The following is a 25,155-nucleotide window of genomic DNA, read 5'->3' on the forward strand; positions in this document are numbered from 1 at the left end:
GGCAGGAATCTGGAGAGAGGGAGGACAGAGAGCAAAGAGTCGCGGCTTTGTTTGGGGCCGCTGGACCCCGGTGAAAGTGCAGGGAGAGGGGAGAAGGATGGGCGAGGGATGGGGACGGAGGAGAGAGCACTGGGATGACCTCGCCGCAGGATCTCCTCCGTCCTGCACTGTAAACAGACAGAAAATGGGTCGAGACGGCCTCCCGCCATTCCCCATGTAGTATTTACATATGAGCAGTTACCACATACAGAGCGACTGCAGATGGTCATGATTCCCCGTCACACACACCCTCGCTCACGCCGTCATGCCAAGCGTTGATTAGCATTCCCTCTCAACTCAGTCGCATCACAGTGAGGGTGTAATCTCACACGCTACATTCATCATGGTGTGACGCTGCGCACCATGTTTGCAAATCCTCCCCAAGTTGCCCATTTACTGACTTCATTCACCAGCTACAGGTGCCTTTTTCGCTGGTGTTTCTTCCACTTGAAACGATAATGTGCGCGAGTTGTTTTGATGAGGGGTGAAATGGAGAGAAATGACAGGAGGGGTTGGGGGTGGAGGTGGACGGGTGGTGGGGGTGTGGAGAGGAGGAATGGGCCGGGCCGGGCCTGGACGAGGGGTGTGGTTGGGTATAAACCAAGGGACAGTGGGTTTTCTGTTGTTGTCCTGTTTTGAAGCCCTCTGTCCTGGCATCCCCACTCTCCTTTATTTCTCTCTCCTCCTTCCACTCACACTCCCTTCCAGAGTGGGACATCTTCTTTGACTGACTCCTGTCAGGTCCTGTCGGCGGCATCAGTCTTTTGGGAGCTCCGTGGAAGCCAGAAACCATGCTGACGTTTTTGGCGCTGGCGTCGGTTGTCCTCCTGGGAATAGGTAAAAGAAAAAAACTAACGAAAGAATCTTCTTTGAACTTGTGCTCAGTTTCCTTTTCTCAAAGTACCCCACAGTGAATTCCATCTATTGATGGCGGAGATGTAGAAATTATCTCTTCCCTCTGATGCGGGGTTAAAGGTTAAATGAGGATGTGAAGAGCAGAGCTTTTTTCCTGTGTTTTCTTCTGCAGTGCTCAGCTGAAAACTGATGGACTTGATGATGATAAAAAGGGTCAACAGGCTGAGTAGCGAGTTAATTGATCTCACATTGAAATGTAACACTAAACTAAAGCCTTTTGTATAATATCTAAATGTTTACCTATTGATTTGATTTAAAGCCTTTAGGAGACCTGCAGAGGATATTGTTCATGTGTAGGTGCATTTTAATGAATGGCCATAGCCGTGCTCATCTTGTAAAGCAAGTGTCCCGACGCTTGCAAACTTAAAGACCACCGATGTTGTGACTTTTTAAACTGTGGCTTGACAGGGGGTTTTCTCACTCGAGCAGACTGCTTTTCTCCGCTCCCTTCCTGTCAAGATATTTGCAGTTTTTGTCAGACTTTTAATTAAAAATGTCAGGCGTGATTTCATTGACAGGTTTTTGCGGAGGCTGGCTGCTCTAACGGCGTTCACTCAAGGACGCTTGCAGTGAGAACTGTGAACCTTTACTCTGCGGGTGTAAAGAGAGGCTCAGAACTCCAGATCACTTAGGGGCATTAGTGCGAGCGAAGCTGTGAGAGTACCCCGACTTCTTGGTGGCAAACGCACACGTTGTGAGTGAAAGCGAACAATACACAAACGATGTTGTTCAGGGCTGATGTCAGAGTGGCAGGGGGGTGTGCGGCTCCCAGCGCTCTGCTGGTTGTTTGAGATGCTGAGTGCATTTTCGAGGGAAGTAAAATATTGATTTTGCAGCCAAAACCAAATTAACATCGATCATTAAATATTATTCGAGCATAAACAGTGCACATGATTTAGCCAACATAATCCATATTAATGGAGAAAATGATGTTCCCCTTTGACTTTTGAAGACAAGCACCAATACTCCAGTAATAATCCAAATATTTACTCAGTGCATGTTTGAGTCAATGGGGGCTCTGACAGCACTAAATGTGCAGTTTATTGGTGGATCTGGGGTGCATACCAAAGTGTGTGGATGTATGTTTTACTGATTTCAAGGAGAAGACTAAAAACAGATAATCTGACTGATGCTTTGTATTGTTTGGGATGACAGTATAGGGGTTGAAAAATGTTCAGGATTGCGGTGATTTAAGAAAAATCCCATTCAGTGAAGTGTATTTACGTCACGTATGAGGCTGTAAGAATTTTAGTGTAAGTAAACAAGGATATATGATCATTAGTATTTTGAAGACAGGCATTTTTTTCTGTCAAATCATGTCGCAAACTTTTTGCTGTTTTGCTTTCAGAGGGTTGCAATTTTGACAAACCTCTGCCACAGCTAGTTATCAGACTATGTAGGAATTACAGTTTTTAAGGCAATATTAAACCTGAATCAGGCTGAACCCCTGTAATAGTTTAATGGTTGTGTTTCTGTGCTCTGTGTCTCCCAGTGCCTGAGCAGTCCCAGGCCATAGTGATTTACACCGGCTGGGAGCGCCACGCCCTGATCGGCTCCGACATCCGGCTGTCCTGTTCTTTCTTCTCCTGGCGCTGGACCTCTGAGGACGTCACCTTCTCCTGGACCTACAGGCCCGATGGCTCCCGGGACTCCATCTCTGTAAGGCACACACACACACACACACCACACACACACACACACACACACACACACACACACACACACACACACACAGATGGGTGTACTAACATCCCTGTGAAGAAAATGTGCCTCTCTGTCAAATTTCCTGTCACAAAGTAATCAGTAAATCTCTATAAAGACTTCAACATCAGTCACATCAACATTAAAGCTGCACTTGATGAGATTGTTACGGTGCAAACTTAATGTCAGCTCTTAAAAAAGTTCATATTTAAGCTCACTGTTTTCTCATCGGCATCATTTTCCGCTGCAGCAGGCAGCTGTTTGTGGTAAATGAGCTCAGATAAATCAACTGCACACGACCTGTCCTGCACCAAACTGCATAGTTAGTGATAAGTTGGTGAAGATGTTGTTTGGAATCTAGCAGCTAAAGTGCCAAATATTTAGGGTAAACACTCTTTGTCTCTTTGTTTTCTGAAATTAAATTCTGATGTTATGCTCTTCTGCTTGACATTAATCTTTCTTTACATACAAGGAGATTCAGATAAATATTCAAATGTACTGCAGCGAGTGTTTAACTGGTGATGAAGCAGTCTCTGATACAGGTGGCTCTGTATTACCTACATAAGCAAATGAGACCATCAGCAGAGGAGTGGCTATTTCTTTACTGTTAGTGTAGCTATCTCAAAGCCTGTCTCCGGGTTTGATTCCAGCTCATCTCTGAAGGATGAGTCATACATTTACAATTGTTTCCTATGGCAGAGTGCTGAGGAGTCTCACAGCTTGAGGTGCTGTGTAATAGCTGCTCTGTAGTTTGATAGCACCGCTCTATGTGAATGTTCCTTGTATCAGCAAGGAAATACAAAAATGTGTTTCGTAGCAACAGAAATTAAACTCCCACCTCCAAACTGGCCCCTTCACACTCCCCCTACCCACTTTCACTTTCCGTTTGCGAGTTTGTGTAGAGGGGCCGAGGACCTGACCTATTGATAGTGAAGATAAGACAGCGGCGAGTAGGACTCCACATAGTCACACTCTGTCCGGAGTGGGAGTGTATAGGGATCTGTTTGGAATTGGGCCGCAGACTCGCCAACAATGGCTACCTCTTCTGCCAAAAGATTTTTTTTTTGTTTTCGCCGCCCCCACTCTACCAGGCACGAGCAGGGACAGAAACTAACTCAGAGGAGGGGTGACGTGCTGATGTCACATGGCGTGATTTGTGGCCCCTTGAAAGAGAAGCCCTTGAAACTATTTTACAAAAAGTCATCTGATCAATGTGAGGACACTTCAATATCGTGATCTTGGGATTTAAACATGGCTGATCTTTTTCCAACTGGATCGAGAAAAATTCCCGAGTTTTTAGAATGCATTTTTCTTGACACTTTAAATCATCGAAAAAAGGAATCCTGGTTTAATCTGATCAACACATGCCTGTGGATATCTAAAATGTCATCACACACACTTAAGCGCGGTATTCATGTATAGACTTTTAAAAAAAGAGACAACAAGCGCACAGAAACTTTCTCTCCTAATCTCCCCGCTCCTCTCGCAGCCTCGCTGCCCGCTGCTCTTTAATTTCACTCTCCCTGCCCTTATCGTTCTGCCATCTCTCTAATCTCTCTATCTGCCCGTCCTGACTGCGCCTCCCTCTGTCCACCTCCCTTAATCTCCTCCTCCCTGGCCCTGCCTCCTTTGTGCCTCCCCTCCTCTCTCATTATCTCCTCCCCTCACCTCCCTCGCTCTCATCCGTCTCTTGCAGTGCCCTCACTTTGAAACTGGATTCCTCTTCTCTTTTTTTTTCTACTTATCTTCTGTCGCTCATTTCTTCACACGCCCGGACAGATTTACAGTTTCATACGTCTGTCTGTTTTCATGGCGCAATTGTCCTTTTAAAATGTTGCATTTGGCTCCTTGCGTGATCATTCCACGTAGAGGGCTGTGCAGAATTTATGGATGGCTTTCATTTGTGTTTGCACGGGCCCCAAAACTTCAATTAGACGACTGTAAAGTCATTGTTTACCACAAATTCAACCAAATTTGACCTTGACCTTGTGAAAGCATTAGTGCTCACCCCTGCTTAGCCCAATTGTGCCCCAGTGCCCATTAAGGCTCCCCCCGAAATCAATTAGCTTTTAGTTTGGCTGCCATTTTAGAGGACTTTTGTAGGGCTGGATATCGTTCGGATATCGTTCAGATTTCCCCTCTTTAATTCTGCCAAGCCTAATCCAATATTAAACTCGACAACCCTGCATTACTCTGAATTCAAAACCACCTAACTACCAAACCAGATCCAGGATCTGCGTCAAATTCTACTCGCTAATAGAGACCAGCCACCTAAATGCGTCTGATTGTTTTCATGAAGATCAGTGTATTATCTACAAAAATGTTGACAAATGCAATGTTAAGTAAAGTGGGGGAAATTCCCGGATCCGTTCCGGTTTCCTGATCCACACCAAAAGTTAATGAGGTCTATTCTGGGCTGAGATCCTCCATCCAAGTTTTGTGTGTATCTGTTCGGTGGTTTTAATGTAATCCTGCTGACAAACCAACCAGCCAACAAACGGACAGAACATCTGGAGGTAAATAAATGGTGCCTTAACTTTGAATAAAAAAAAAAGGCTGTGATTGGCAAAATCTTGATTAATAGTACTAAACAGTGTTATATATCAACATTGGATCCATGAAGTGTTATCACTGATCTGTTTGAGGATGGATGACACGTCTTAACTTCCTCCCACTGTACGGAAATGAAGTCAAAATATCCCAGATGCAAGTGCTGCCATCTTGCTAGAGTACTGACAATACACCCACCAATGAACTCATTTGACGTTCACTTATTGATGTGAATTGTTAGTTTGGGCCATGTCTTATATACTAACATGGAAGAGGTGGAGTTTATGACCTATACTGTAGCCAGCCACTAGGACACCCCCCCACCCCCCCTCCCCCCATTTTTGGACTTGCCATTCACAAAATGCTATTCTTTAGCCATTTCTGCTCAAGGAGGTTTGTTTCTGCTGCCATCCACAAAGTTACTGCAGCATCGCTTCCTGATTTTCCCCAGTTAAGGGGCGGACCGAGGGTCGAAACATGCAAGCGTAAATCTTAAAAACATATCGTCAAAAAACGCCATTAGAGAAATTTGCGATAATGCGTTAATTTTGACAGCCCACATTTATATACAGTCATTGAGTGTAATGTGTACTTAGCACCTGATCTGTTGTTTCCCTCTGTATGAAGCTGTGGGACGTGCTTTAGAAGCTTTCAGCTCATTGTTTTAGTTCACTTTTGGTGATCTAGTAGCATTAGTCCGGCGTCAAAGGGCGTTCCAATGAGAAAAACAAAAAACTATACACCATGCGGATAAGATCATAAGGCAGAAAGATAGTACCCACCTACTATATCGCATGAACATGGTGGAGCATTTAACAGCTCAAACATCAGGCAGTTTTCCTCAGGAGTTCTCAGAGCCAGACACAGATCTTAAAGAGCCAGTTGTGCACAGATATGACTCTAAAAGACTGACAAAGTTGCCCTGAACCACGTTTAAATAAGCAACTGTTGTCATGCCAACTTTGTAAGGAATTTACTTCCAAGACCCCCAAAACCCACCAAAGATCTGGTTTAAATCAATAACAATCTGGTCAAAAAACAAGTAGCAAGAGTACAAATAAAACCAAATTTGACTTCAACCTTTTGTAAGTGACAGATTTTAATAATCAGTGCTACAGAGAGATCTTCTTCAATGCTATGAAAGGAACTTTAGTTTGATACTAGCCCTACTTGTTTGTGTAGACTAGACTTTTCTAACCATCCTGTACACGATAATAAAATATGAATGCAACTTTAACCACCACAGGGTGCAACAAGCAATAGGCTTTCACAAAAAAGCAATACAAATGCAAATGCTTCAGAGGGACCATAAAACAAGCAGTACTATGTCCTCTGTCTTCTTTACAGATCTTCCATTACACCGGTGGGGTCGCCTATGTCGACAACAAGGGGCCATTCAGGGACCGGCTGGAGTTTGTGGGGAACCCTGGCCGCCGTGACGGCTCCATCCTGCTCAAGAACCTGGACTTCAACGACAACGGCACCTTCACCTGCGACGCTAAGAACCCCCCTGACATAGTGGGCCGGCCCTCCAGCGTCCGCCTGCTGGTCTTTGAAAAGGGTGAGACGGAGGGGAGAATGGGGAGTCCTGTGGGGGTTTCTCAGTTAAATCAAATTTCCCCGTATGTAAAGTCTAATGCCTGCATTGTCTTACATCTGTGTCTGCTCATTAGATTTCCACTGAGCCCATATGGCCATATTTTGGTGATTCTTTTTTCATCAGAGGCCAACTGTTCTCAATTGTTGTTATAATCATTCCAAACTCTGAAATTAATCTCAATTTGCGCTGCACATCAGACGAGAGTGAGTTCTGTGTTCAGACCAGTCGTCGCGCTGCCTCGTTTAGAATTCCTTGCACCTCCCGTTAAATGAAATCAATTACAATTTTATCTCTCACTCTATTTGAGATCGCTATCACTGCCTCCCTTTCGCTCCTTTTCTCCTTCGCCTCCTCCACTTCTCCTCCCATCTCTCTGCTCTTTCCCCCTTTCCTTCGTCTTCCTTCATACTGTCCCTTCCCCCGCCTCCCTCCATGACTCTACACTGCTCTCACCTTTATTCTACCTTATCTCTCCTCCTCCGCCTCTACTGCACTTGTATTCTTCATCTTTCATTCAACCTTTATTTTACCTTTCCTACTCTACTTTCATCTCTCATTCTCTTTCCTTCCAGCTTTGTCTCTTTGCTTTCTTTTGCCCTCAGTTTCCCCTTTCTTATGACAACATCTTTCCCTCTCCCTCTCAACGCTCTATTGGTTTCTCTTTCTTCATTGCTGCCTTTTTTCTTCTGAACACTCTTTAAACTCTCCTCTTACTGTATTCAACACTCCTCTTTTCCTTTTCCCTCTCTTCACCAACAGTGCCCATCCAGGCTGGTGTGATCACAGGAGCCATCATCGGGGTGGTGCTCGGCCTGCTGGTGCTCATTGTTGTCATCTACTACCTGATGAGGTTCCTGGTGGCGCGCCGCGTCTTCAGCCTCAGTGTCAGGTCAGTGACCGGCCTGTGGCCGGCGGCGCTCTGCCAGTCAGGTCTGTGCCAGGGATTGGAGCAGAAGCCGGAGCCGATCCCTGGCATCGACACCTGCGTGGCCAAGCTGGCATAGCTGCCATGATTTGATTTGGTTAGGTGTTCAAGGCTTAGTTTTGAAATTAGTCTGCTGGAAAGAGACCGATAATGATCTCTCATTTTGATTAAATCTAAAAACAGTACTGCATAGGTCCAAAGCAAGATGATTAATAGTGGTGGAGTGAAAGCCTCTGAGTGGATAATCCACTAGATCATGAAGATGATGGATCTATCATCTCGCCTCTACCTATCCAATCTTATGAGATCTTTACGCATCTAGCACCTGGGGGCTGTGTTTGAGACAGGGCCGGTAGATTAAGTTGATGTTCTCTTTATGATGGCTGCCAGGCAATGCTGCCCTGTGACCACTGGAGGGAGAGATAGATTCGACATCCTGACATTGTCTTTCTTTTGTCCCCTCCAGCAAACATGGCAAGAAAAAGAAAGAGGGATCACAGCAGAGACAGGCAAGTTCCCTCCTCTCCTTCCCCCACATCCCCTCTTCTTCCACCTCATCCACTTCTTCTTTCTCTCACACTTTGCGTCACATGTACACATCCAGTTGACAACACCAAAATGCAACAGCTCAATTTGCTGCCATAGTCGGGCGCTAAATATTAAGATGACATCCTTTTGGAGCGATTATAATAGCATTCAGTGTTTGAGTATTTGTTAGGCTCAAGCAACGTGTTGTCAGAAGGAATATTCATCTATTCTGCGGCAGAGCAGCTGCACAATAGCACACATCCGACATGACAGTGCATAACGGCACAGTTTCATAATCGCATTCCCCCAATGCCGGTCCAAACAGCTCCAATACGTCCGCACACTTAGCCAGCTCCTCCTCGCAGCAACATATCAACAACAAAATAACATGTCATTCAAACTGAGCCCGGCAAACACTAATAACAGTGTTCATGCTGTTGAAATTCTAGTGCCATCTCAGCGTTTGAGGTGCTTTCAAGCCCCTGCCGTTCCTCCTCTCTCTTTCTTCTGGTCCTCACCCCTCCTTCAGCGCCCGCAGGGGGCCAAACAGCACAGAGCAAGTAAACAGCCACAGGGCAAAAATCAAACCAGCGACTGTGAAATGGCCAAGGCCATGTCACGGCCCTAATGCTATTGCCGTACTGAATGGAGCCAGTGATTTGCTCACGGTTGGTAAATGGACAGGAGCTGCTGATTTCGCTCACTGGCAGTCAAATGATAATCACTTGTGCTATTATGGTCTGGGCTGTTATCAGTGGTTTTAAACTGCTGCACGCCGAGGATTTGGGGTATTTTTTTTCCTCCTCCTTCCCTCATGGGAGTGTGATAGCCTCAAGTGGTGGATTAATCAGACATTTCGGTGGCTTGTATTCTTTTGTGAATACAAGCCACCAGGGCAAGTTCTGTTTGATTACTCCATGGTAATGTGGGGGCTGGATGGTTGCGGGGGTGTTTTGTAATCGACTGTACGCCTTGCATGCTGATAATTGGAAAAAAGGGAAGTCAAGGGACTTGAGTTCAAGGCGTTCCTTCGGAATCAGACATCAGCGTTTGAATGAGAGACGTGTGGCGATATCAGAGGTGGAAGATCAAAGGTGCCATTGTGACAGCGAGTCATTTCGCCGCAGGTGTAAGCTAATGTGAAGACGAGGTGGAAGCGACGACTGCGGGCGCCGCCTCTGGTTAGGAGTGCGCCATCTTGCCCCCGTGGCTCAAACCCCGCGGTGTGACGGCAGCGAGGGCCGACACTTCCTCCCACCTCAAACGAGTGCGCTCATTCTGATCTCCCCCGAGCCCCTCTTCCTCCCTCTGTCTTCTCCTTTCCTTTCTGCTGTCGTATGATTGTCAGGTTGCTCTTGAGCTGCAGTCGGTTGCTCTCAAGTGCCTGCGGCGGGTGACAGTGCATATATGAATAAATAACTCGCCGCCAAAAGGACACTGAAATATTTGACAATGTTGTCATTTACAGTTACTCCCCTGCAAGCCTTGGCTTAGGAGAGAAATATACAGCAAAAAAAAAAAAAACAGCTCCTCCATCTGAGCTCACACTCCCCTCTTTTTCATTTATTTGTTTTATTTGTATTTATTATTTTTCCTCAGAGCTGATTCATCTTGAGGCTACGCCACACACAGAGGACCCGTGGGATTTTATAGCGCGCTCATAAGTGGTTGTTTGATCAAATAGCCCTTATTAGGCGGCTCTGCTGACACAACACAATTTTGTATCAGCCTCGCCATCTTCCTTACTTTCTGTTTGCTGGGCTTGCACTACAAATCTCCAAAAGGCTGCGGGTGAGGGAGTGAACGGGGGAGTGAGTGAGACAGAGAGACAAAGGAACCCTGTGGTGTGTGCTACTCCCCATTAGGTGGAGTTGTGGGAGCAGCCGCACACGCACACACACACACACACACGCTCACACAAGAAAGCTCACAGGAACGAACACACATACTGTACTGGAATGATAATTGAGTGCACTCGGTATTGATCCACACACACACATACACAACCACGCACACACAACCCACCGATTCTTCTTCTCTCCATCCCCCAATTGCCTCCCTCCCTCCCTCCCTCGCTCACTTCACTTTACTTTACTTAACTCCGCCCCTCTCTCTCTCTCATTGACATTCCTTTTATCCGGTCCCTTGTCTCCCTCTCCTCAGTTGCTCAACCTCCTCCTCCTCCTCCTCTCCTTCCCCACCTCTCTGCGCCTTTGACTTCCTTGCTGTCCATGAGAAGCATCTATCTGTCTGTAATTCCCCTCTTTCCTACACCCCCTTTTTTTTTTTTTTTTTACTCCCTCTGTCGATCCTCCCTCACCTTCTTCACTCACTCCCTCCCTCCGTCCCTCTCCAGTTTCTCTCCTCTTCCTCCTCAGGTCTTCTGGGTTCTGATCAGCTTCGGTTCTGGACAGGAAATCACTACCTCTCACTCCTCATCTACCTCTCAATCTCCCCTCCCCACCTGTCACCATCTCTCTCTCTCTCTCTCTCTTTAGTATGCAGCCGGGGACGCAGCCACTTTACCCACCTATCTGCCTCCCCACCCGTCCCTCCTATTTTGCCACTGTACGACCATTCCTTTGAAGTGTGTGCAGCCCCTGTAACGAGGGTGGTTCTGCATGCTGCCTAAGCAGGCTCGAGTGTGTTTACGAGGCAGCCCTGTCATTAGCGTGGGTGCTCTGCAATACAGTGCACCAAAAAAAAAAAGGAGCCTACCGTGGGATGCATAATGGTAAACAATGCAGTGATGTATGAGACAATGTAAGTATGATCGAAGGTAATGACACCGGATGGGCTGCACAGCTGCCCCGTCGAGCCGGATGGTAGCCGCGGTGTACGCCTCGATTGCTGTCTCATCAGAGTGCGTGCTGCTTTTGCACCGAGCATAATTAAAGATGATAAATTTTCTAATGCAATCAGTGGGGTATTATTAGTCGAAGCTTCAGTGGGTAGAAGCAGCCCCTGGTGTGCTTTCCGCTGTTGACTACCTTGATGTATTAGAGGGGAAGTATTCCAGTCTCCAAAACTCTGATCCAGCGTGCTCAGTCATTCACTCCGTCTGTCCTCGGTAACACCTTACAACAGTGTGCTGGCCTGTGGTTCAACCTGTGGAAGAAAAGTACACAGTGTTGAGAAAACCATTACATAATGTATGGCTGAACTTTCATTAAGCCCCATCAGAGCATTATCGTGCACTTGTGATGCTTTTCAATAGGTTAACGCACAGGTTAATGCACTGGAATACAGCAATTGTAAAGTTAAGTGTTACCTTGACCTTATCTCCACTCTGTCCAGTCCTTCCTGATGGATTTGTTATACTCAACTGAAGCCTCACTTTACTTCCCTCTTCCTCCTCCCTCCTCTTCCTTTTATAGATTTTTCTCCTCGGAGATGTTTTTAGACGCTGCACAGACAATATACAGAATGAGTGGGAGTGAATGGCTGAATTACATAAACTAGTTAGAGGAATATTTGCAGCTGATATCTGGCCTTTGCTTAAAAATATCGCACGGGCAGCCGAGCAGATCCCCGCCCCCTGACCACACGACTACATCGACATGCTCCAGAAGATCTACAGCTTGTTTCCCATTCCTCTATAAGGTTTAATTATTCATTTAATTGCCCCGTTATATGATTTTAAAATAAATATCCCTCTCACTGCATGCCTTGAAGTGCAGCTGGCCCTTAAATAATTCAGCTTTATTCATTTTCATTTAGTTTTTAGTGTAACCCTCGACGTCTAAATGTGTTAGATACCCAGTATGCATTCGTGATTCGATCTGCAGGACAGTCAGCGCTTACAGTAGGTGTCTAACTAAATTTGGTTTGAAAGGCAGAAGTTTGGAACAGATTTTGACTGTCAGCAGTATAAGCCCTTGAGACGCATCATCTTATTTTCAACAGCCCCGACAAGGCGCTGCATTTAGAGTCTGTGCAATGAGAAAAGTTATCCACAAAGACAGGAGAGGGAAAGGAAACAAAAGAAAAAAACTGAGCGGAATCTGAATAACAACAGCATAACCATTAGTGAGACACTGAAACTGAGGGGTTGAAATGTAAACCTAAAAGCAAGAGAAGCTTTAAATAATTCAAAGGAGGTTATGAATTTTTTGTGTGGTGTTAAATTATCTTGGTTACGTAGAATCCTTGTTTTAGCCGCCTTTTTTAATGGCCTTATTCCACTATAAAATACGTACTGAAGTATAGTCATTGAGATGATTTAGTTGCAGGAGACCTACATGTATTATGCTTTGCCGTTTTTTTCCTTGACTTCAGTGGGTTATATCAGAGGGTTATATAGGTTTTCGTGCATGTAAAGGCTCATTTATGCTCTACGTTACGTGGACATATAAATACAGACAGAGCCTTCGTCCTCACTTTACGAATCTTTCATCCGTACTTCTGCGCGTTTCCTGAAAGCTTACGGATATGTGGCCAATTGTTCAAGTGAGACAAGAACAAGAAGTTTAAAAAAAAAACGGCAGAGCTTTTTGAGGAGAGGTTAATAGTTGGTGAGACGTTTTAAACATCTGTATGATCTAACTTCCCCCGGGCACAGAGACAAACAGTTCCTACAGAACAGGGAGGAGATTGGACCGTGGCGAAGATAAAGTGGAGGCCTGTGTGGGACCTCTGAGCGGCGTGGCGGTGCCTTCTAATGGTTGTTTTCATTTGACATTCATACCAACGTGAAGGACACATGGACAGGAAGGAGGGCAGTGTGTGGGCAGTGACGGTTATATCATCTGACACGGACGTATTTTCATTAAAAGGGTGCATAAATTAGACTTAGCAGCTATTGAAAGTTAAAAAGCCCAAAGTCTGCTCCGACAATAGCACCTCTCTCCCGCGGAAAACGTCTCGTCAGTTGTCCCACCGTTAATTCCGTGACTCTGTGACATCTCACCATGTCATACATTTGCATAATCTATGCCTATATTCAAGGTGGAAGTGAAGCTAAGTGGAAGCTGAAAACACGACAGAGCCGACCACAGACGTGGTCAGTGGTGTCGTGTCGGCTCGAGTGTGCGTGAGCTGACCAAACGGATTCGACTGTCTATTTAAGAGGGAGGCTAAAAATAAGAGATCTAAAAATAACTATTTTGTCTACAACATGATCGAATTTGAAAGTTCAACATGTAAGATTTTAGTTCAACAGAATGTGAAGACATAACCATGTTGACGCTTCAACTTCTACATATTATGTATTATGTACATATTATGTAGTGCAAGAGATGTCTACTGAAGTTTCTATGCTAACCAGCTAGCCCAGCCCATCCTGGTGCAAAGCTCCTTTGCGAGCAGTCCAAGCACTGAAACTGCTCTGGTGTTCCAAGCTCACAGTCTGGACCACTAGCTGCACGGCTAACTGATCTAACAATGCAACAGCTGCAACAGTTAGCAGCTTTTAGTGATTACTTTGGTGATTTTCTCCCCTTTTTTGCTTTGAGTATGGATTTGATAGGTGGTACTGTGTGTGTGTGTGTGCGCTTGTGTGCGTGTGTGTTGATCAATTGTCACTCAGTTGTCACAGGTGTATGGATCCTGCCTGCCACTGTGTCCCATCCTAACGCATGGTTACCTGTTTTGTCACCCCCTTACAGCTCTGGACACCGCCCCCTCTCACTTGCTACCCCCTCCCCTAAAAGGACTGTCTCTCTACCTCCTCACCCCTCTCTCTCTTTCTGTATGTCTGACTCTCACCAACTCCTCCTCTTCCTCCTAAATGTTGTTTTTCTCTCCTCTTCACACAGCTCCAACCGTCCTGCTTAACCCCATCTCTCATCCTCTCATCTCTAACGCACCCATCTCACCTCTCCTACCTTCCTCCTCGTCCTCCTTCTCCTCCTCCTCTTTCTCTATCTCCCTCACGCTCCTTTCCTCCTGAAGTGACTCTCCTCCCCTGTTCTCCCCCCGACCCCCTCTCCCTCCTCCGCCACAGGGCCCCGTGCCTCCCGCCGACCCCTCCAAGGTGAAGGCGGCCGCCTCGGAAAAGAAGAAGCAGGAGTCACGCAAGGATAAGAAATAGGATACGGGGAGGGGCTGGGGCGGGCTCGCCGGCCGGCTGCTCCAGCCCGTTCGCCAGGCGGTGGCCAAGGCCCAGCCCAAGCAGCAGCCGCAGCGAACCGTAGTCAGAAAGACAGAGAAGGAGGGGGGAGGAGGGGAGGACGGCTCAGGGCGGGTGCTGATGACCATCGAGCTGGAGCTGACCCGCACGAATGGGGAGGAGAAGCCCAGCGGCGAGGGAGGGACAAGGAGGTCCAAACCGCTTGGCTTCCTCTCCCAGCTCGCCAACCGGCTCACCTTCAAGTAACAGACCAGTAGGGGTGGGAGGAAGGGGGGGGCCGCTGAGGATAAAATCGTGGGAAGTCCATAGAGGAGACGGCAGGAGAGTTAAACCACAAACCAACTTTATGCCCACCACAACGCCAACCTGAGTCCCTGAATAAATGAGTCAAATCATATCTGCTCTTGTCACAGGCTGAATACTGTAAGCCAAGCTATACGGGCTGAGATCTAAGATGTCGTGATAATCACTTACACCAGCTGGCACCCTGAGCACTTTTGTCAGGTCATAAGATATGCCATTTGAAGCGAGACCCTAAGACGGCTGGGTTTGATAACAAAATCTAAAAAAGCTGCTCCCCGGGTTTTGCCTTTCTGGTTCCTTTCATTGTGATCCTATCCACTGGAAAAAAGAAAAGCTTTCTCCAAGTGCGTCCGATACGCATCACGAAATCCCAAGCTACGGGGACAAGCCAATTTGCTTTTTTTCAGCGGCGCCGTGTCAAACTCTAACTTTCTCCCTTCACACTGATCTCCATTCTTTTTCCTCTCCTGTCCCTTTTCTTCCTCTTTCCCTGTGAATTTCCTGACTTTCTTGTTAATTCAGATTACAGAAGTGATTTATATGCTAACCGCTCTATCCTCTTTTTCTCTCACTTCCCTTCCCTCTTCTCTTCCTGTTCTTTCTCCTATAGATAAAGGTCTGACTTCTCCATGACTGCCTCCACTCCTCTAGTCTGCTCCCTCCTTTACTGCCCAGCCTGATGCGACCCCCATTATTTCCCATTATCTCTACTCTTTCAAGGCAGCACTGGCTGTAAGAATAGTCCTACTATATCAGCGGCAACAGTGTCAAATAATTTTTACAACGTCTCACCGGAGACCCCCGTATGCACTCATTGGGCAAACTGTAAAACTGTTTAGGGCCTAACTACGCACATAACATCCTTAAGAGGAACCCGAAAGACATCCCTCTGTGTTTAGCCTCCCCTGAATCTTCCCCCTTAATGTTTACGACTCAATCACACACACTGAGCGGAGCTGCGAGTGCACTCTGGACTTCAGTTGGAGAAAAAGAGAGACAGAGAAGGAGAGGAGAGTGATAGTGGGAGAGAAATATGATTCCTGCTCTCAGCCTGCGTAGATAGAGGTTCAAGCCCTCGAGCTCGGGGTGATTCAATCCTCTCACATTTGAGCTAATGGAGGTTGTCGCCATGTCCCTGCCCCGGCTAAAGGGGGCTATTTCTGGCCCTATAAGAGCGTACAGGCTTACTGTAACAGCTGCACATTTTTCAGCCTACGGGGGAGGGGAAGGCGAGAACGAGAAAGAGGCGGGGGGGGGGGGGGCGCTCGCTGTTCTGTTTGCGCCACGAGGCTGTCCGCTGTCGACTCGACGGCCGGTGACCGACAACCTGGAATGACGTCACGGCCCCCGAGGGGCTGGTGGACGCTCTGAGGAGTCCGACAGAAGCATTTACCAGGAAGAGGTGCAGCTTCTGCGCTCGCAAGAGTTATTTTAGGTCCAGTTAATCCGCCCGCACGTTTCTCCACACCAACCCAGGGCTAATTATTTGAGCACGTGCTGGCAACCAGATATCTCTCCCTGCATCTCCCTCTGTCCCTCCTCTGCTGTCTCCTCTCCTCTGTTATTCACTCTTCATCTCTGCGCCCATCTTGGGATTCATCTTCTCTCTCCAAAGCCCTGTTTCCTTCTCTCTGTCCTTAAGTCTTTCCTTATCTTTTATCTCTTCCTCCTTCCTGTCGTCTGGTGACTCGGCACTGCATTATTCCCCCACAGAAAAGGCCTATACACAATCCACTCCCCTCTTTAAGCCTCTCCTTATCTGACTGCCAGGCCTACAGCTCAATGCTCTGCTCCTCTCTCCTCTCTCTCCCTTTCTCTTCTGTCCTCCCTCCTTCTCCTCCTCCTCGTTCTTCCTCTTCTCTCTTTCGAACTCGGTGACAGACATCACTCTCCCCTCCCTCGGTCTTGCCCAGTGATCGACGAACGCCCTCTCGCCCTCTCGCTTGCCCTTCAAAACGCCGCCTCCCCTGGAGGCACGTCCCCTGCCAGCCCTCCATCCTCCGACCCCTTACTGTCTTTTTTTTCTGCTGGTTCGAATGCCAAAATGCTCTCCTCTGCCCCTCACTGGCGGTGGAAGCGAACACATGGGCAGAAATCCGCCTTTAGTTCTCACTGAAGACGCCAAACGGAAATTTATAATCCAGCTAGCTCTCTTCCGGTCGCAAATACGATGCGTGTTTTATGTATATGTGTGTCTTGTTAAAAATTAGATTTGATATAAAGCAAAAAAAACAACAACCAACAACTGTATATCACCCTAAGTAAAGCAAATAATGTTTTTCTGAGACATTTTTTTACATGCGTACACATGTAAGAACATGTTTATCGAGGCAGGGAAGAAATGTAATCGCATCCGATGGAATATGTCATTATATTTCTGACCTTTTGTGTTATTGATGGTACTGTGTGGCTGTCCCTTCGGTGCGCGTTTTTATTCCGAGACGAAGGGAAATTAAACCGAGGCGGTGTCAGAGATGAGATAAGGGGCGGATAAGGGTTCGGTTAGCCTGAGATTCGGCGAGATGCGGCTGGGGAGAGAAAAAAGGGGGAGGAAGGTGCTTGCTGCGGGAGAAAGCTTTGGGACGAAGAGACTTATCTGGCGTGTTAAGCCAAGCCAAAAATCCATATGTATCACCACAGATAGAGCCTGCTCTCCCCCCCAGAGCTTTCTTTTAAAGGTGCTCCCTCCTCTAACCCTGAGCCAAAGATGGATTGTGATCTACGTGCTTGATATGCAGGGTTGATAGTAGACTTGAATGTTCCTTTAAAATTCATAACGGAAATGGAGGTGCTAAAAATCCACATCTTTATAACTGGAGATCTGTTTCACTAGTCGCTGTTTAACTATCCAGTCGCATGGATCAGTTAGAATGTTTTCTTTTTGTTTCCGCAAAGCCACACAGACACCTGACATAAGACACTGCTTTAAAACCGCCTTTTAAAAAGTGTTTTGTATGTATCATGAACTGAATTTAGTCAGTTTTGCACAGTAACATTCCTTTATTTGAAATGACTGGAGCTTCTTACATTTTTTTACATTTATTTTAATGCTTGACGATAATTCCAGAGCACTAACGACTTTTGATGACTCTGTATAATATGTTGTAAAGAGAACGTAAATAAAAATAAAAGCCCCGAGCGCAGCTGTTGTCAACAGAGGACAAAGTAAACCCAGCTGAAAATGTCTGCAGTCCTTTTCTTCCAGTTCCAAGTCCCATGCATTGTGGAAATCTGTCACGAATGTCTCTGCCAAGATATGCTTTCATGAACTTTTCAAAAGGAGGAAGTCCTTCCAAAATGAATTATCCCCCATTTGAAATATTTGAATTCTCTGATGGCTGGCTTGAAAGTAAAACTGATGATGGAATAGCACCAGCCTTATTAGCTATCTAAAGACATTTGCATACAAAATAAGAACATTGCAGAGGATGTAATTTGGACCAGCAGGTGTTTTACTTTTAAACATACAGGGAATTGGTTTCAGAATTAAACTTCTGTGTTGTGGCAGCAGGTGAGAGCTGAAATGGTTTCACCCCTTGCTGCCCTTTGTTACCCAACTAGCTAAAAGTAATGATGATGAACTGAAAATAAATGCTCAGTGACCATCAGCAACCTTTTCACATTTCACAGGGTGACAGAGTGAGGTATAATTTACCGAGAGGCTTAATTTTTTCTGACTTAACATGCTGGCTGGGTTCAGTGAGCATATATAACCTTTTCAGAAGTGCTCTGCTTCATATTCACAGTTACACACACAGTACAACCACAGTGTTTAACTGATGCCCACTGACCTGATCAGCTACAGCACCTGAAGGCCTGGCTGAGGGGGTGATGGCATGCTGTCTGACGCACTGTCTGTTTTGATGCTGCCATGAAGAATCCTTCACATAAAAGTTGCAAGAGTGTATGTGATTAAAAGACTTGATGATGAGAAGACTGGTACCACTCATGGTTGTGCGATCGGTACAGACCACATTCACTCGGTGCTCATTTTCCTCTGACGTCAGGGTGGGAAGCTTGAATGCTGGGAAAATGCTATGCTATTGCCGCTTTCCCATTGATGAGTAACTGGAAGGTGATAGGAAATGAAGATCTGGAGGAACATTGAGTCACGTTTCAAAGACAACATATCTCTAACGATTAGCTAACGTTAGCGTTCAGCCAGATCCTAGCTAAATTTAAAGTTTGATAGTATTCCAGGATATGATAGGAAAAGCCTAATTAATACCTAAATATCAACACAAGTCTTTAAGCCTGAAAGTGAAACACATGTGATGCAATCCAACAGAAATGCTGGCTAGGAAGTGGTTTAATGCTAACGTTAGCTGTGGCCTATGAGCAGCTCACATGGGTTATTTTACCTTCAATTTTAGTCCGATTTCTCAGACCATTCAGTTGCTGATCAATCAGTAAGCGGTGAAATTATAACCATTTGCCAGTTTTCCTGTGTTTACACGACTTGCAACCAGAACACAGCTTTAAGACATTTGAACTGTGGACACAAGTGATAATTACACGAGACTGGCACTGAGGTTTCCAGAATACGTCTTGAGTAAGTTGTTTGTCGACCTTAATAATAAAACCATTTAAATGTTTATCTGTGACATGTTAAAATACACGGAACAATATCAGTCATTCGCTAAATGTAGCTAACATTAGCGGCTGTAGGCGCAAAACCCCTTAATGTATTGAAATTAGATGAGCTGTGTTTTATCGATTGTAAAGTTGACTGAAGTTGAAAGTAAAGATTCTATTTGTCTCTTTTCTTTCAAAAGTAAGTCCATTAAGTTTAGAAACTACAATCTAGCTCAACGTGATGTTGGCTTTTCTCATTTTTGGAGCGCTTGACCCATTCAGGTTCAATTTGGTCTATTTGCTAACTTCTTAGACTTATCTTACAGCTAAAAACTTATATTCTACTCTTTCTAATAAAATGTACTAAAAAACTGACTCATATTTATCACCATGAACAAATGCTGAAGTCTAGTGACAAGGACAAACAGGCAAGTAAACAAACCCTTCAGCAGTAGAACATTTTGAAGGAGCCCTGAAAGTAGCACACTGCATGTGCTCAAACATACATCAAAGTATACAGCTCATACATAACTGGAAGGATTGCAATATGGGAAGAGTCCAAAACGTAAAATCAACTCCAAAAGCATCAGCGACTAGGGAGAAGATGTTTGGTGCTGATCTGTCGCAGGATCATCGGCTGCATCTGCTGAGTGGGCACCGGAGTGATAAACCACCTTATGTTGTACATATGTTGGCTATTTCCTTTTTTTTCTAAGCATTTTATTGGCTCAATTGGAATCTAAGCAAAAGAAAAGATAACAAACAATTCACCTGCGAGGATCAATTCACATGTGGTTTAGTGGTTTATCAATTTTTTTCAGAGGAATACAATCTGTGGGGAGAATCCAAACCGCTGATCACTGCGATGATCTTATGGTACGTCGCAAAGGGCTGATATCAGTCCCTCATTATCACATTTGTTATAAAAGCTGCCTGTTATGTACACAGCATGATTTCATTTGTTGCGCTGACAGCAGTGATTGATGTGCTGTTGTGCTGTGCAGGACCATGTGGCTGTTGTGTGTACGGGGCTGTTGGACGTATTGAGCAGGTGCAGGTACACACACACACACACACACACACACACACACACACACACACACACACACACAGAAACCCCTTTTGTGTGAGCAGAGAAGGACTGGGAGAGGAATGGAGTGGTGGGGAGCAGTGTGTATGTGTGTATGTGTGTGTCTGTCTCAGGTTACCCTGACAGGAGGGAGCAAGAAGAAGAGGGAACGGGATGTTTGGTGTGGGGGTTAGCCAGGCCCAAAAAAAGCCACCAGCGCACCCCACAAATGGGGGCGGGAGGTCTCAGCTGTGGCAGGGCCCCTGAGCAATGTCCTTCACATTTAACCTGCCGACGTACGGACATCCACCATGGGGAAAGGGGTGAGTTCTCTACATTTCTTAAAAACCTATAAAAACTTTTTTTTTTAATTTATTTATTCATTAAACTCAAGCCCTTCCTTACATGTAATGAACAGAACTGTGGCATTCCATTTGTGGCTCATGTCGAGTGACAGCATATGGCGTTGACGTGCATCATGGAAAATTACTGAGGTTTCTACACAAGTCTGAAGGGGCTTGATATCTGAGCGTCAGGATGCCTCTTCTTGTAAAGAGGGCACATCTTTGGATGATGGCTTTTCCCCTCAATAAGTTTTGTTCCCGGCTTGCTGTTTACTTGGGTAATTACGTAATTTTGTTTTTATTCTCCATCAGGCCCATTCCATTTAGCTTTATGGGAGGACAGGCTGGTAATCTTCCTCACACACAGTGGGGGGAAATTGCTATGCCAGACACATTTCAGGCACTCCACCGGCTCTGTGCTCCCTCTTTGGCTCTTTCTGATTACTTTTTTCACTGTGTCACTTGCTCACACTCTCCCCTCGCTCCCGTCGCGTTTCCCCTCCTTCACTGACATGCACACGTGCTGCTAAGAGGAGACTGACAGCAGCAGATGATTTCCATGATGCACCGTTCTCCCAACTGTTCTTGACACACACACACACACACACAGTCTGCCGCTCACACAAATGAGGAACTCGCTCTGAGGAAAAAAAAATAATAATAAAAAATGTCTCCTCCATATTCAGTAAATGGTTTTGCCAATAGTACCGGGAGATTGAAATGAACCAGTGTACACAAAGTCCATTGTGCTTTCCCTGATGTTGTAATACGTGGCTGTGAATGTAAATGGCGAGGCACATTGTGTCTACAAGCATGGGACTTTTCTCCCACTTAGTTCCCGTGGAGGTTCGGGATGATAGCCTACGGGCCTGATGTGTGATACTCTCTCTCTCTCTCTCTCTCTCTCTCTCTCTCTCTCTCTCTCTCTCTATCTCTCTTCCCCCTCCAGTGTGGCGCCGAGAATGGAGGGAAGAGGAAGAAGGACAGGGACCTGGATGAGCTGAAGAAGGAGGTGTCCTTGGTAAGAAAAAACAAGCTGTCACTGCTCCGACTCACACTCGCTCTGCCCGGTGATTGATTCCATCGCCCGCTGCTCCCCAACGATCCCCAAATAATGTTATGCCGAAGACACCAGGTTATTTAACAGGGCCATAAATGAAAACAGTGGCCCGTAAACAGAATGGCAATCCAACCTGCTTAGTGTAGTCAGCTGTAGATGACTTCTAAGGCAGCCTGCCCTCTTCTATCTGTTCTACCACCCTCTGGCTGCTCTTCTTTGTACTCAGAGAGATACTGAATAATTTGTGGGCCACCAGCAGTGTAGTGCAGAGTTTTTGTCTTGTGCAGAGCCGTAGCACTTTGAGGTGCTGTCAAAATGCAGCCGAGCGATGCCCGTGAAAACTGGGCTAAGTTTCGCTGCACGCAGCATCTCTGATAAAGCTGCTCTTGTCAATTATCAAGCTGGCCCTCGGCTGATTAAAGAGAAGAATTCCTTGGATGCGGTCGACACTTAGGAGCAGTCTGGTTATTAAGCGTCGCATTTTACTCCTGCCTCGTGTGCTTCTCCTGTTAGCTTCCCACGTTTTTGGTCCCAGAAATCCTACAAAACAACCGCCAGACAACTGCTGATCAATAAAGAGCGTAGGGTTATATAAATAAGGCCTAACTGGCAAACTGTTTGCTGAACGCTGGGGCTTGTCGTTGATGCGGCCAAATCACTTGCAGCGGCGTTTTTCATTGTGCTCCTCTGCTAAAGCTGAAGATTTCGGAGGGATTTCTCTCTGTCTTATTGTCGAGCGTGGGCAGGAGCCCCTTCATTCCGGAGGGGCTCGACACCGTCCTGACAGCTGTGTTGCTCCGGCACAAAACTCCATTTAAGCTACAGTGGAAATATCTCGCCGTGGCATTTGGCCAGTTGCAAAAGGGGAATAACAATGCAAACATGCCTGAGCCCAGTCGTGGCATACCCAGACACATTCTAACAGTGTTAAAAGTTTTTCAGGCTGGATTTTTTTCAATTTCTTTCTTAATGGGTCACATTTTTCCTTCTGGAGAGCAGACCGTTTGTTCAGCTCTGCTTGGAGATGCGGGAGGAGTGGACATCACTCTCTGACCTGTTTGATCTGTCACGAGGAATGAATCATATATATAAAGCCCCTGAATCCATGTCAGATAGCGAGAGTCAAGTACTTTTTTCAGTAGGATGGAGGTGTGCAGTGCATCCGAGATTCACCCTCTGTGATGATCTATCTGAGTGTTGCCCTGGTGAGTGATTAAACTTCCCCTTACAGTTGCAGCCACACTGCTCGGGGAGAAGGGTGTTAAATCTGTTGCTGTAAAATAATAGTTTCCCATCCGTGAAACATCAGACAAAATTTCTTTCAAGTGATTTTACTGGCCAATTAAAATGACTTTAATTAAGTTCCCTGTTTCTGTTCCACTGAAGCACAAATAAAAAAAGCATACTTTTTTCTTTTTGTCCCCGCAGGACGACCACAAAATAGCTCTAGATGATCTGGGCAAACGCTACGGAGTGGACCTCACACAGGTAACACACACACACACTCACACACACACACAAAGACAGGCGCCCTCATTTACACCTGCGCACTCGCACACAGACACACAACAAAGAGTTGCTGTAATATCTCCCAGAGAGATGTAATCTCTGCCTGCCTGTTCGATAAAGGAACATCCAAACTGAGACCAGGCATAACTTTGGTCAGGTTGGATCCACCACAGCGTCCCCCGGCTCACCTTTAGCCCCCTTCATCTCTAATCCCTCACACAGACACAAACACTTTGATGCGACAAACTCCCACAATCCCATAAACAGGCAGATACAAACGCATAAAAATAAATAAATAAAATAATTCTCCACGCTGTAACCACATTTGCCGCTTACCTTAAGTTTGACACTGCAGGTGTAGTGAAACTGATTTTTATCTTTTTAAGATTAGTGTTTGAAAAAACAGCAGCCGGGGCGCTCCAAAAAGATCACAAGCTATAAAAATGCCAAAACCTGTAAAGCTTGAAAGAGACCCCATTCGTGTGTCTTTTTCCCCCCAATTTAATTAAATAACAGTACCTCGTGGATTTTCTGTGAATTATACCTTGACACTTTATGGCATAAAATCAGTAAAAAAAATGTTCAATAAAGTTAAATCCAACAGTTCTTCTGCATAAAACCTTGGAAGAGAAGTGTCGCCCGGTTTATTATACTCATGGTGTTAAATAGGCCAGGCAAGAATACTTGATGTTCTGCAACTGTAACAGTAAAATTGCTTTTTAAGCCGCGGTGAAAATGGGGCCATTGTGTTGTAATAAGATTCCCGGCGCATGCAAAAAGACATTCATTCCTAAAAATTGCTCTCCCTCAGGGCCTGACCAATGCCAGGGCTGTGGAGATTCTGGCCAGAGACGGTCCAAACGCGCTGACCCCTCCCCCCACCACCCCAGAGTGGGTCAAGTTCTGCCGTCAGCTCTTCGGTGGCTTCTCCATCCTGCTCTGGATCGGTGCCATCCTCTGCTTCCTGGCCTACAGCATCCAGGTGGCCACGGAGGACGAGGCACCCAATGACAATGTGAGAAACTGCTTGTAAAACAGACCATATATATTAATCACACACAGGGAGAGATGCAGGTATGCAAACACGGGCTCCTGCTAGAACACAGGTACAAGATGTACACTGTATATATATGCACACATACACATATAATTACACCTTTATGCACCCTGTAATTTCAGGATAGGGGTTTATATTTATAGATACACGCAAAGGCAGAACATTTTTTTGCTAAACCTCACATTTGGGTCCAATATCACAATAATAATACTGATATACTGTATTTATTATTATTTCCAATGTCAAAATACACATTACGATTGGTTAAACAGGCCCTCCCACAGAAAAATGGCTGGGCCCCTGAAAAGCTCCAATGAATGTGCCCCTCCTCACATCTGCTTTACTCCTTTATCAACCGACACATCCTCAAACCTAAACGACTCAGTAGTTCAATTGTCAGCATCATGAAAACTTTGGTTGTGTCTGTGGTTAAAACATACCTACACTACCCAAGTAACTAAGTAACAGCACTCTCCGGAATAAATGTCCTGTACGCATTTAACCCAACCATCCATCCCCAACCTCCTCCCCATATGGACTTTCCAGTCTTTGTAATATTTCCTTTCCAGCTGTGATAATGACCACAGCTGCTAAAAGTCGCTGCCTAACAAGAAATGTATATATGAGTCGCAATAAGGTGCTTTCATTTTCGACCTGTATGCCCATATCAACACATGATCTGGCTCTCGCTTCCCAACACAGGGGGAACATCTTAGCAGATATCAACATCATCCTCTTTTTCACAGAGGGCGGCAGCCAATAGTCACATTAGCTATAAAGTTAGGGTCCACGTCTCTGGACTGGCTGGGAGCAGCTCTCTGAGCTGACTGAATATATTTGGACATTACATTATTACTTGGGTCTGAGGCTCCTGCCAGCTCCTTCCAGCTCTTTCCTTTTCTTTTATTAT

General features: G+C 45.7%; 2 protein-coding genes across 4 annotated transcripts in view; both read left to right on the plus strand.

The window, feature by feature from the left end:
- The first annotated feature begins 638 nt into the window (after positions 1–638).
- Positions 639–17,806, plus strand: mpz (myelin protein zero). Of its 3 annotated transcripts, XM_030402970.1 has the most exons (7): positions 639–876; positions 2,447–2,613; positions 6,553–6,766; positions 7,565–7,694; positions 8,197–8,239; positions 14,203–14,232; positions 15,242–17,806. In XM_030402970.1, the coding sequence occupies exons 1-7, from the start codon at positions 831–833 to the stop codon at positions 15,251–15,253; spliced, it is 642 nt and encodes a 213-aa protein (XP_030258830.1). In that variant the 5' UTR covers positions 639–830; the 3' UTR covers positions 15,254–17,806. The 3 variants fall into 3 exon arrangements, with proteins under 3 accessions (XP_030258830.1, XP_030258829.1, XP_030258831.1); XM_030402969.1 differs by having other exon boundaries at positions 14,203–17,806; XM_030402971.1 differs by lacking the exon at positions 14,203–14,232.
- Positions 17,807–20,305: 2,499 nt separating this feature from the next.
- atp1a2a (ATPase Na+/K+ transporting subunit alpha 2a) overlaps positions 20,306–25,155 on the plus strand; it is a 44,997-nt gene continuing 40,147 nt past the window's right edge. Inside the window, exons 1-4 of the mRNA XM_030402941.1 lie at positions 20,306–20,598; positions 21,569–21,640; positions 23,108–23,167; positions 24,000–24,203. Of these exons, the coding sequence (XP_030258801.1) occupies positions 20,587–20,598; positions 21,569–21,640; positions 23,108–23,167; positions 24,000–24,203 (348 nt within the window). The 5' untranslated portion in view covers positions 20,306–20,586. The remainder of the gene's footprint in view (positions 20,599–21,568; positions 21,641–23,107; positions 23,168–23,999; positions 24,204–25,155) is intronic.

This window comes from Sparus aurata, chromosome 21 (assembly GCF_900880675.1).
Source record: "Sparus aurata chromosome 21, fSpaAur1.1, whole genome shotgun sequence".
NCBI lineage: Eukaryota > Metazoa > Chordata > Actinopteri > Spariformes > Sparidae > Sparus > Sparus aurata.

Coding starts and splice junctions, on each gene's coding strand:
- mpz (XM_030402969.1), top strand. CDS start 831: ATGCTGACGTTTTTGGCGCTGGCGTCGGTTGTCCTCCTGGGAATAG. Junction 2,614..6,552: donor GCTCCCGGGACTCCATCTCT/GTAAGGCACACA, acceptor TCTTCTTTACAG/ATCTTCCATTACACCGGTGG. Junction 6,767..7,564: donor CCTGCTGGTCTTTGAAAAGG/GTGAGACGGAGG, acceptor CTTCACCAACAG/TGCCCATCCAGGCTGGTGTG.